The sequence below is a fragment of the Primulina eburnea genome, chromosome 2 (genome assembly GCF_022965805.1).
Source record: "Primulina eburnea isolate SZY01 chromosome 2, ASM2296580v1, whole genome shotgun sequence".
In the NCBI taxonomy this organism is placed as follows: domain Eukaryota; kingdom Viridiplantae; phylum Streptophyta; class Magnoliopsida; order Lamiales; family Gesneriaceae; genus Primulina; species Primulina eburnea.
Window position 1 is genome coordinate 43,842,690 of NC_133102.1, and position 12,794 is coordinate 43,855,483.

The 12,794-nt window shown below is 32.1% G+C and overlaps 2 protein-coding genes across 4 annotated transcripts; both read right to left on the minus strand.

Annotated features, from left to right (window-relative positions):
* Positions 1 to 61: 61 nt before the first annotated feature.
* LOC140823458 (vacuolar protein sorting-associated protein 55 homolog) lies at positions 62 to 3,353 on the minus strand. 3 transcript variants are annotated; one of them, XM_073184818.1, is made up of 5 exons: positions 3,145 to 3,353; positions 1,994 to 2,117; positions 1,860 to 1,899; positions 594 to 678; positions 62 to 480 (listed from the first exon to the last, which is right to left on the minus strand). In XM_073184818.1, exons 2-5 carry the CDS (start codon positions 2,090 to 2,092, stop codon positions 288 to 290), a joined length of 417 nt encoding a protein of 138 aa, XP_073040919.1. In that variant the 5' UTR covers positions 2,093 to 2,117; positions 3,145 to 3,353; the 3' UTR covers positions 62 to 287. The 3 variants fall into 3 exon arrangements, with proteins under 3 accessions (XP_073040919.1, XP_073040918.1, XP_073040917.1); XM_073184817.1 differs by having other exon boundaries at positions 3,060 to 3,353; XM_073184816.1 differs by lacking the exon at positions 3,145 to 3,353 and having other exon boundaries at positions 1,994 to 3,036.
* A 1,277-nt stretch (positions 3,354 to 4,630) lies between these two features.
* Positions 4,631 to 11,303, minus strand: LOC140823460 (probable protein S-acyltransferase 7). Its single transcript, XM_073184822.1, has 5 exons — positions 10,940 to 11,303; positions 9,870 to 10,052; positions 8,736 to 9,026; positions 5,400 to 5,633; positions 4,631 to 5,285 (listed from the first exon to the last, which is right to left on the minus strand). The coding sequence occupies exons 1-5, from the start codon at positions 11,036 to 11,038 to the stop codon at positions 4,773 to 4,775; spliced, it is 1,320 nt and encodes a 439-aa protein (XP_073040923.1). The 5' UTR covers positions 11,039 to 11,303; the 3' UTR covers positions 4,631 to 4,772.
* Between the last annotated feature and the right edge of the window lie 1,491 nt (positions 11,304 to 12,794).

The following is a 12,794-nucleotide window of genomic DNA, read 5'->3' on the forward strand; positions in this document are numbered from 1 at the left end:
GGCATTTCAATCAACATTGTTTTAACAAATAAACGATTCACGGTTTCTACAACTTGTGAAGGAAAGTAAAACAGCAATGGATGATGTCCTTCGTTTCGGTAAAACAGAAACGCAAATAAGTTACACCGTATCACACTCATACACTCGACATCCCTCTAAGAACATCTTATTGATATACATTTTTTGCTTCATCAACTTATCAACAAATGAACATGAATGGAATGCTCAGAGTCATCGACGGAAAACAATGCAGAGAGTGCAGTACAACAGCAGGTAGAATTGATCGCTTAAAACATACTGTATCCATCGTCGTCGTTTGTCCCAAGGTAGCACAGAATGGAGAACACAATTATGAAGAAAGACGAAAGCTCCATCGCCATTGCTCCCCAACCAATCACTCCAGCATGCTTTAGAATAACCGGTATGGCGACGCTGCCAATTGCTGAAGTACCCGTCAGAAACTTAGCCGCATCTATCCAACTGTATGCAGGTTGATTACAAATGCGAGTATGAAGGTCCATGATAAATTTACCAGAACGATTGAGTTGTGAGTAAATCACATCAGCAAATTTATTTGTAAAGAAAAATTTTACCCGCTGGTTGATTCCGAATACATCAAAGAAGTATCTGACCCGGCAAAGAATAGTAAAGGCATTGGCAAGAAAACATACATCAACACTGCAAATAAATTGGCAAAGCATACAAAAATCAAATCTCTCCAAACCTCAGTAGTACAAAAATCATAAGTTCCTCTCAACATAAACTATTAAACTTAAAAGATTGCAACAAACGAAGAAAATTCAGATAAACATTAATAGGGAGCCAGTTGAAAACATAAGTACAGTATGCTCTCACGAACTTCACCAATTACTCTTTGTATCCTGAACATAGTTGTCAAGGGCGCAAGGCGCACCGAGACGCACAAGGGCTCTGGAGCTTAAGGCGCAAGGCGAGGCACGCGCCTTACCGAAGCAAGGCGCATATTTTTATTTTTTAAAAATATATTTAGCTTATAATAATATATTAAAATATGAAATAATTAAGTCACAATGTCACACAAAACAACAAATAATTAAAAGCTCATAACAACAAGTAACACAATTAAAATTCTTCAATCATCCTGAGAAGTTACGTTTGGGGTTGGTTTGGGCTTTTACATTTTAAGTTACTATTAAAAAAAAACTGAGAGATTGCATTTTCAAAATACAACTCCTCTGTTACTGAATTTGTTTTTTAAAAAAAGCAACTCAGGCGCGCCTAAGGCGCGCCCGAGAGCCTTTCCAAGGCAAGCCCAGGCGCGCGCCTGGGCGAGCCTTTGTGAATCGTTGCGCCTGGGACAGCCTCAGGCGCAACGCCCACGCCTGGTGACGCCTCTCGCCGCGCTCGCCTTTGACAACTATGATCCTGAATATATTAGAGTAAAGGCCCATATTCTTTCAGATTCAGCATAAAAACATGAAGAATACATTAAACAAACAAGCAACTTTCAACTTGCAAGAGATGCAAACTGGAAAAATTACGGTCAATTGATAGTTTTAATATAAAGCCTCTCTGTGGCATATAACTAACTTTTTTTTCGATATTTGTGGCATAAAATTGTTGGTTTCATATTTTGGTTTAATTTATTATCACTGGCTGTTTGATACACTTGGTTTCACAGAGAGACACGGACTTGGATATGCGTGCCAAATGTCCACGTTATCATTTTAACAGGTTGATTTTCTACAAAATTTGAAACTCTAGCCTTACCTGATATTTCAAATCCATAAAAGAGAAGCCAAATTTACAATTCTCACTTAACCAAATTATCAACACTCAAACACATCAGGTGCAAACGCATAACTTTGAAATATAATTACCTGTTAACATCGGCCACCAATTATTGTACAGAGCGCATGCCTGAAACTCATTTTAAAGTGAGGAATATAAATATTATAAACAAGATGAAATCGCAGGCAAACAAATCAAAGAGAGCGAAGCCTAGAATGGATACCAGTATTTGCAGTACAATTCCCCCTGACACAAGAATTGCTAGAATAGCGAGTTTTCCAGTCTGTAAACAAGCTCTTATATAACCAGGAAGGTCAGCCATCCTAAACTTGCTCACGTATAGCACTCTAAAGATAGATTGCATTTGCAAAGTAAAAGTATAAATCATAAAGATGAAAGGAAACAATGATAAAGAAACACATTCAGCTGTATGTCTACTTTGTACAGTCATCACACAAACCATCTCTAATAACAAAAAACAAGAAATATATCGCAACCATTTAAAGCTCTTCTTTACTCTTAATTTATATATTAGTTATGATTTGAACAGTCTGGTCATTACCAAGCTGAAAAACTGGGAACAACCCTTTGAAAAATGAAAAATAGAGTTGGCTTCCAAACACAAAGCCTGCGCCAATTTAGTGGCTATAATAAGGAAGAAGCAGCTATATGCATTAACACAAAATTTGTCCTAATTAAGTAGGTATATTGCATGATACTCAGTAAGATGGTGAAATGAGTGTTTCAGTACATCTGCTAGAACTTTGTCCAATTTAATCTTCCCAGCATTCAACATCAAACACAACCATAATCAATACTATAAAAAAATCAAGTCTAATACTGTTGCAAGAGAAAAAACAAAAAACAATGACAAAGGATTCTAAAGGAGAAGCCTATACTTTGAACCCATATTCCTTCCACAAGATTAATATCATACTAGGGAATTACCAAAAGCACTAACATTTCCAATCAACTAAAAACTGACTTCCATACTTTCACGAAGGGATTTAAACATTAAACTCCGTATACATTCTAAAAAGATTAAGTTGTCTACACGACAAAGGACATAATGCAACAGTGACAAATGGTGAGAATCTAGTAAGCCCAACAGTCCAAATGAGAAGACCCAAGTCTTCAAAAACTTGAACTTTTAAACGAACCAATCAGGCTCAAGATGAAAAACAAAATCAAGCGTACGAAAGGAGATCGACTCAAAAATATTACGAAAAAATATATAAATTTGAACCGAAATTATTGATAAAAAAAGAGAAAGAAAAATAAATCCATACATTGATCGGAAATTCAATCAACCCAGCAAGATGTGAGTGCGAATATGCACGAAAAGACAAAGAGCAGGTAAAAATAAAGATACGCCTCGAATATTAAGGAGAATCAGGCTGAGGAAGAGCAGATAGGTGGAGAAGTCGAATACGGCGGAGCAGTCTCCGAGAGGGGACGTGAAGGCCTCTCAGATAGACGGAATCAGAGTACGAAGAGTCTCCATGAATGGAAACGGCGGGTGGCGGAGCGGACAGTGGTCGACGGGAATTTTATCTCTTAATTAATAATTAAAATTCTTTGCAACAAAATATTGTAATATTTGTGGCAGCCCGTCATCTTTTATTTATTAAATTAATTGAAATAATTCTTTTATGATTTATTGACATATTTAGTTATTTTATATTTATATTTATATTTATATATTATTATCTAATAGAATCCACCATTTAAATTAACTTGACATAATCATAGCCTCATAGTTCACATTCGAATAGTTTATATAATCTGAGATAAATTTTGCATATAAACATTTTCTTTATATTATTCAGAAAATAAATGATTGGACTTCATGAAATTAAATCTAGATTAATATTACCAATTCCTTTTTTTCTTTTTTTTTCTCCAGAGGCACTCAACCAAACCAAATTATCAAATGAGTAGATATCTTGTGAGACGATCTCACGAATCTTTATCTATGAGACGGATCAATCCTATCGATATTCACAATAAAAAAATAATACTTCTAACATAAAAAATAATATTTTTTCATAAATGACCCAAATAAAATATCCGTCTCACAAAATACGACCTATAAAACCGTCTCACCCAAATTTTTACCTTACCGAATTATCTCCATTCACAACATAACCATCACACAACTTTAAAACAAAACTAATATTCTGTCCCGTGACATATTAAAAAAATCATTGATATTTTTTGTATAAAAATATATATATTATTTTATTTTGATATGATATTTATAAATTAATGATCAGATAAGATAGTTTAAAATTTTTAGATAAATTATATATAAGTTACAAAAAAATTATTGATAAACTCCGATAACAAAATTAGCTAATAAATATTATGAAAGATAAAACTGTAAGAAAACTTAGTATCAAATTAAAGTATCAAAGTTACTTACTATGAAATGTTAAGTTTAATAATATAATACAGATAAATTACAATGATCCTTTAACAATATAATTATCCTACTTTACCACTTCAATAATTGTCCTAACTAAAATAACCAAGAATTGAAATAATTAAAAACCACTACAAACTTTTGAAACAAAAACAAAATTATCCTACAAACTATTGTCCAAACAAAACGACATACAAACACGCAACGCTTGCACATGACTGCTAATGCGAAAACAAACTCTCATAAGTTCATTCCACCAGATGGCGTAACTCACACGATTCGAAGCTCCAATGGAAACTGAATTTCAAGAAGTGATCAACAGCATGAGAAAGAGAGTGGTGGTGGTGGTGGTGGTGGTGGTGGTGGTGGTGGTGGTGGACTACAAGTAGATTAGTTAATGGATTCAACATTACAGAATTAGAGATAAGACAAGCAAATAGCCAAAGCAACACCTTAAAAAACACACTTCAAAACAAAGTTCCATATATAATAAACAAAACCAGAGAGTCCTTTAATAACAGAGTGAACGAAAAACCAGTAAATTAGTTCTCCCACGTTCTGATGACATGCCCCCAACTCAGGTTTGCATGGTGCTACTGCTGCTGCTTCCACCGATTCGGTTTGGTTCGCCCATTCTAGATGCCATAGCAAAAACTTCAGGAGACATTTCCCAGTTTCCACTCTTCCTACCCCAGCTCGAATGCCTGGGATATATTCCCACACGATCACCCTTGTCTACTGTAGTCCTGGTGATCTCTGGGGACATTTCACCATATCCCCCGTCCTTTGTGTTTAGGCCGTCACTATCGCTCAATTGGCAATCATGATGATCTAGAACAGAGCCTACATCTCCCCAAACCGCTTTCCTACCCATCTCAATGTCCTCAGAACCTTTCCCCATGTTTGGGCTAACAAAACCACCACCCACAGATCGAGATGGTAAAGGATGTTCTTGTGGCACTTTTTTCCTAAAATTGTTCTTTGATGGAGGCGTGGGACCACAAAATATCTCTTTAAAGTTCCGCACTAATCCTTTATTGTAGGGATTGGCACGCCGATCATATCGATATCTAAAATTCTCATATGTTGTCTACAACAGCAAAATAAGTACTTTGTTTTAACTCAAGACGACGGGTTAAAAAACGACAAAACACAAAGCCCATCATAAAATTTCAGATAGCAGTTTACTAAGAGAAATTCTTACCTGATTTGTACTAATCAGATAAAGGTGGAATGCAGTAAGACCACCCACAAACCAAACTGATATAAAAGTGTAGACAATCAAAACAATGGAAGGAGGAGTCTTGATCATCGCTTTCCATATGGATATCCCCTCAGAATCCATTATGTTTTTAATATAAATCGAGCAGAAACTGAAAACATATATACAGAGTAGAGTTGTTGAGAAGACGAACATGAAGAAGAACCGATAGTTTCTCTGCAAAAAAAAGTAAACATTATATAAGCAGGCCGCACATGGTTTTGAAACAGAGTCAACAACGGTATCATTATTTTGACATAATGTATTAGCCTGCTCTGTCTGGGTCAGAACATGGCAGAAAAGAAATTTTAAGCCAAAAGATCATGCCGATGACTTCTCGATATCACAGGAATTTAATAATTTGTTTCTGTTCATCATTGTAAAACATGCTGCACACTCCACAATTAAGTCAAATATTTCATATACTAGGAATGATCACGTGCGATGCACGTGGGTGACTAATAATGAAAAATATAATAACGAGATTTAGATAATTTTTAAAATTGTTTGAATAACATCTTGTTTATAAGTATTTATTAATCTAAATATATCAAAAAACAATAAATAAAAATATATGATGACGATAAATCAAATATATTCATTTACACAAAAACTCTTGTGAGACGATCTCATAGATTTCGTTTATCGAATATCTTATTTGTGTCATCCATAAAAAAGTAATACTTTTTATGCTAAGAGTATTATTTTTTATTGTGAATATCGATAGGGTTGACCCGTCTCACAGATAAAGATTCGTGACACCGTCTCACAAGAGACCTACTCATTTATTTATTTATATAACATTTTTCAATTCGCGTGATTATAATATTACGACTGCTCTATCAAATTAACAAAGATATTTTTCATCCAAATATTATTAACAATGGAAAAACAATAAAAATAAAATTAATAGAATAATGAATATTACTAAAACCAAAATCACAATATATTTAAATGAAGTGCATATAGCGATTGTCAAATAAAATTCTCTTAATTAACTAAATTATCATAATTATGTTAAAATAAAACCCCTAAATTGTTGTTAAGTTAAATATCAATTTTTTTTTGCTAATTTTTAACTCCTTGGGAATTTTGTTTAACTTTCTCTTTTTTAGAATAGATATTATATATAGTTAATTTATATCAGAATAGATCATATAAAAATTAATATTGATGATTAATAATTTCATGTTAAATAAAATTTTAAAATAATATCAATAAAATAAATATGTGTAGTAAAACACATATACGTAACATTCAATTTAAAAATATCATATATAAAAATTTTAATTTCTAACAAATGATAATAAATTAGCACTATAATTCATATTTATTATAAGGATTATCTTAATTAAAAAAATTATAAGGATTATCTCATAAATTTAATATAAAAGTATAAAGTGATTTTCATTCTTTTTAATTTCTCATTAATTTTTTTTTCTATGAATAAAGTTGAAATAACTCAAAATAATCAAATTATATTGCAAATAAAATATTAGAAAAATTTACAAAAGAACACATAGAATTTGCATGCTCTCAATATCCATTTTCATTGGGAAAAACCATAAGAAAATGACATTTTCTCACATGGTATTGATAACACCTGTAGAAAAGTTTAAGCTTGAGATATATATCGAGACATTAATTAAATATCACAATTTATTAAATTAAAAATATAAAAAAAATATCATACTAATGTATTTGTAATATTTTTCGTCAATTCAACTAAAATAATGAAATAAAGTTATTATAATTTTCCATCTCAATCATTAAATCAGAAAATTAAAAATTCTGCTAAATAAATATATGAAACATTAATTAAGTAATGGTATGTAAAAATGTAACTAAGAAAATTCACAAATCAAAATCAGATATTTCTAGGTATATAGATTTGCTAACTTTTAATCCCTTGCGGATTTTGTTTAACTATCTCTGTTTTTTTTAGAATACATATTATAGATATCGATGATTAATATTTCATGGTAAATAAATTTTTTAAATAATATAAATCAAATAAATATGTGTAGTAAAACACATATATAAATAAAATAATAACTTAATTAAGTAATGGTGTAGAATTTGTATGCTCTCAATTATATCCATTTTCATTGGGAAAAACCCATAAGAAAATGACATTTTCTCGCATGGTTTTTATAACACATGTAGAAAAGTGTAAGCTTGAGATATATATTGAGACATTAATTAAATACCATAATTTATTAAATTAAAAATATAAAAAAGTATAATACTAATGTATTTGTAATATTTTTCGTCAATTCAACTAAAATAATGAAATAAAGTTATTCTAATTTTCCATCTCAATCATTAAATCAGAAAATTAAAATTCTCCTAAATAAATATATGAAACATTAATTAAGTAATGGTGTGTAAAAATGTAACTAAGAAAATTCACAAATCAAATCAGATATTTCTAGGTATATAGATTTGCTAACTTTTAATCCCTTGCGGATTTTGTTTAACTATCTCTGTTTTTTTTTAGAATACATATTATAGATATTGATTATTACTATTTCATGGTAATAAATTTTTAAAATAATATAAATCAAATAAATATGTGTAGTAAAACACATATATAAATAAAATAATAATTTAATTAAGTAATGGTGAGTGAAATGGTAACTTATAAGTAAATTAACAATTCAAACTCATATTTTATCTAAATAAATAAATAAATAAATAAAAATTAATGAAGTAATGTGATTGGTGAGAGAAAAGATAACTAAGTAAATTCACAATTCAAACTCAAATATTTATAGTTAGTATATTAGTATAGATAAATAAATAAATAAATAAATAAAACATTATTCAAACTCATATATTTATAGTTAGTATTAGTATAGATAAATAAATAAATAAAGTATTAATGAAGTAATGGTGAGTGAAATGATAGTTAAGTAAAACATTAATGAAAGGAAACTCAAATATTTATAGTTATAGTATATTAGTATAGATAAATAAATAAATAAATAAATTATTCGAACTCATATATTTATAGTTAGTATTAGTATAGATAAATAAATAAATAATAAATAAAGTATTAATGAAGTAATGGTATATAATTGAACTGAAGAAAGAAATTTCTAGCACTTTTTACTCGCTATGAATTCTTTTTCAATTTCTGTCAACATCTTAACTCTTAAGGTCACAAAACACTGGCTGGATGATTTCAGAATATTCTATTCCTTTCCAATAGACAGTTTATGTACTGGTATCACTTTGCATAGGCAGAAAACGTGTCTCGGAGAAAGCGTAACTTACCAGTCCAATGCACTGACCAACCCAAGGACAGTGATGATCAAACCGCTCAACACAATTATTACATATTGAACAGTGAGAGCATCGGGGAGGTCTATAAAGCATGCAGGTGTCACAATACTTTATCTTCACAGTAACACCATTAACTTCAACTTCCTTAATACGAGGCAAACGTAGCTGCGGTGTTTGAGCCACTTCGACACTCCCATCATAGCCTTCAGGTTCTGGTGGGTGCGCATTTCGAGGAATAATACCTGGATCTCTTCCAGAAGTAAGCAGTAGAAGAATTAAATCCTGCCATATGGACAAAAAGCAGTTGAGAATCTGACCGAATAATTAATCATAAAAATACTGCTTCAAATGATGATATTTAACCTATTGACTGATCAACAATGCATCAAGCTTAAAAGAACCCTACTGGTCTTCCGTGTGAGATGAGCTTATACTTGAGTTCAAATACAACACTCCTAACTCCACACACTTAAGGGATGTGCAAGTGTAGAAAAGAATAGATCAAACGTGGCGCAAACCGATAATTTTATAATAAATATTGATCGTGAGTGTCTTCTCTTCAGCAACAAGGCATCAAAACCGACATATCAGCAATAAAAATAATGTGAAGATAATTAAGAAATTATTTACAACCTCTTCGTCAAACTTTATTCTTAGCTCAGACAATCAATACCTAATCTACATTTCTGTTATATAGAGCTAAATGTCTAGCTAATCTTACATCTGAATAACTCCATGACAAAATCCTGAAAAGCCCGACTATTAGAATTTCCCTTAGAGTCGATACACACAGACAATGAAATATTGCCATGGGATTGCAAATACAAAAATCATCAAATAATGAAAAAGCCTGATGGAAGTCTTTGAAGTGTAAGGAAATTGGTCAACAGCTCCATCCAGAATGGTCATTTACCTTCAAAACCTTTACCTTAAAATGACCATTTATGTCAACACTTACGAAATGTAAAACCATCATCACATCCAAGGTGACCGTTTTTTCACAAAAATAGCTCCAATTTACTCACTTCAAACCAGAAAAATGAACTCCACCAGAGTGGAGTATGTGATGAGTCTGTATGAGAGAGAGAGAGAGAGAGAGAGAGAGAGAGAGAGAGAGGAGCATACATAAAATGTGAAGGTGATGACAATAACCATTATTGATACTCCCCAATGATCGGAAAAATCATTCATTAGCTTTCTAGCAACAAAGATACAAAATACAGTGACAGGGGCCACAATCAGGAATATTGTGAGGGCCAATGATCTTACATCTGGTCCAAAAATAAACCTTCCTTGAAGACAAAATTTCTGCAACAAGAAAAGAAAGCTAACAGTCATACAAAACACAATATCCAGAAAGAGACCTCAAAATTACAAGGTCCTACACAATCTGCATAGCATTACTGAATGACTTCCAGCTGGGCGACATCAAATCAAAGTTCAGACATATAACTTCTCATTCCTACGAAGTAATACAGTAAAGTAGAAAAAACATTGCTCGCTAGCAGCAAATTTCCATGAACCAGAGATAGATGAAATTGAGCCACGTCCCAAGTTCCCAATCCCTAAAACTTAATGCTAATTAAGGAAACAATAATTAATTCTCAAAAGGAATCAGATTAGATTAGCAGTTTCAAATGGACATACTAGCACACGATGTTGAACAATGAGCTAAGCCAGCTGCGCTCGGAGATGCAAACAGTACATTAACTATTTACACACATGCTCGAGGGCGGACTGAAAACTCATATTTTGGCCCACCCCTTCCGCAACTGCAAATGTCCATTTAACGCCATAATTTACACTTCTCTCCTCATCCCATTTCACATTACACAGGGTATTATAACTGCTTCAGAAAAACCCACGTACATTAACAAGATAGCAACTTTCTTAGGCATGAAGAACCCGGTGAATGGCATACAGTAAAGAAACAGGTTACCCCAGATAAAAGTAAGACATATAGATCAAAACAAACATTCAGGATTTATCAATTATTACACCATTTCCAATAACTCAGAAGATTGAATCGCCATATACAAGCACTACAATCCGATGTTCCACTCCACTGAATTAAAAATAATTTTTAGAAAACACTCAAGAAACAAGAAAAAAGAACCCTAATTATACCTAATTACAGCACACACGAACTTCATACTCCAAGAAGCTAAGCAAAAAAGCAGGAAAAAAAGAGTTACATTGCTGCCTTTCCAAGTCTGATAAACCCGCTTGTCATTCGACTCATTGGTAGATCCAGCTAACGGATCGGATCTCTTTGGAGGAGGAACCACATACATCTTCCTCTTTCTTTTCTCCCTGAGCGCCACAAGTTCAAACCTTTACCGCAAAAAATTGCAAAAAGAATCACCACCGAGGTAGTTACAACAGCTAAATGGTGCTCAGAAGCTACTAGATTCAGTGCTGGAGCGAGAAAATTGGAGACGAAATTGGTGTAATATTCCGGCAAGGTAGGAGGGAGCGTTTGGGGGCAAACAGAGCGTGGGTACCGAGTGCTAGGACACTGAGGGCATGCTTGGTCGGAAAACATTATACGTATTACATCCGAACATGTTCATTCTCACCCCGATTTACTTCACATAATTATATTTAAAAATTATTTTTCTTATTTAACTTAAGTAATATAAACCTATAAATTTAATTTATTGAAAATTTGGTGAGTTACGATATTTAGATGATATCTCACATTTTGGTGATGTAAATGACCGGCCGTTAAAACGATTGAACAAAAATCTAAATTTTCGACAAGTCGTAATTCACGTTAGTTGAGCTAAATTGAATGTTATATAGACAAACAGATTGTAGCAAGGCTCATCGATTTGACTGATCATCAATGCATGAACAGTTGCGATATTTTGGTCAGCATGATCAGCTCGATTATCCAAATGGAGCGATTCAGTATGCGTCACGAAGCTAAGACCGATTTCAGCGGACCTCATCAGTATGGTTCACTCTTGCTGACGAGCCCAACTGGCAGCGGACCTCAAAATCAGTTAGACTCGGGAAAAGTGGTCAGCGAGACGAAAATATATGTTTCAATATCTGAAACAATACAAAAACTTTCAAAGCAGTCATATTTTTGTTTCTAACGTATATATCGTTCTAGGAGCCTATAAATACAATATATTGAAGATCAAATACAAGTTTTGAAAGGTGATTCAAAGCATGAGCAACATATATGAAGAAATTATCTAGAATGAGAGCAAGTTAAAGTGTGATGATACATTTGATATATACATATACTGTAAAATCCTCACACACAATTACTTACATACATACAAGAGAATTGAACTTCAAAGTTTAATTGAGTGAATCTTCACACAAAGACATTACAGATTTTGTTTGTAGTCTTGACATAAGAGACGTTAAATTTTTGTGGATTATGAGGTTGCGGCCTACAATCGAGAATATGTTAGAAGTTTAAATTAGACATTAGATAAGTCCTAAGTTGAATATATTTGTACAAGGACTTGTATAAATCAAAGTCTTCCAATGGATTCTTCCCGAGGGAAATGAATTGTGACGTATGAGTTGTTAATCTTCGAACATCCATAAACAAATTCGTGTCTATTTATTTATCACATTTACTTATTATTGCTACTGTTTTGAAAATGTATTGTTAAAACATTTTATGCGTATTTCAAATACCAAAATATTGCATACCATGTGTTTGATAAAATATTTCAACCAAAAATATTTTTACACGTTCAACTTGCATATCTTTTAAATATTTTAACAAAATGTTTATTCGATTTTCTACGAATGATTGTTTTGATTGTTTTTCGTTTGATTTGAAAACTAAACTCGATTTAATTAATCGGTATTCAATATTTTGATTAACCGATTTATTATAGCTCAACTATCATCCTTCGATCGATCCTATTTAGCAATTAAAAATAATTTTATTCAATTCATGTTTTATTTTTTCGGTACCATTCATTTGAATAGAATAAACCCATCATTCAATTCTTGCTCTCATTTTGTCTCAAATTTGATTCCATTATTACCTTATTCCATTCAAGTATACCAATCATG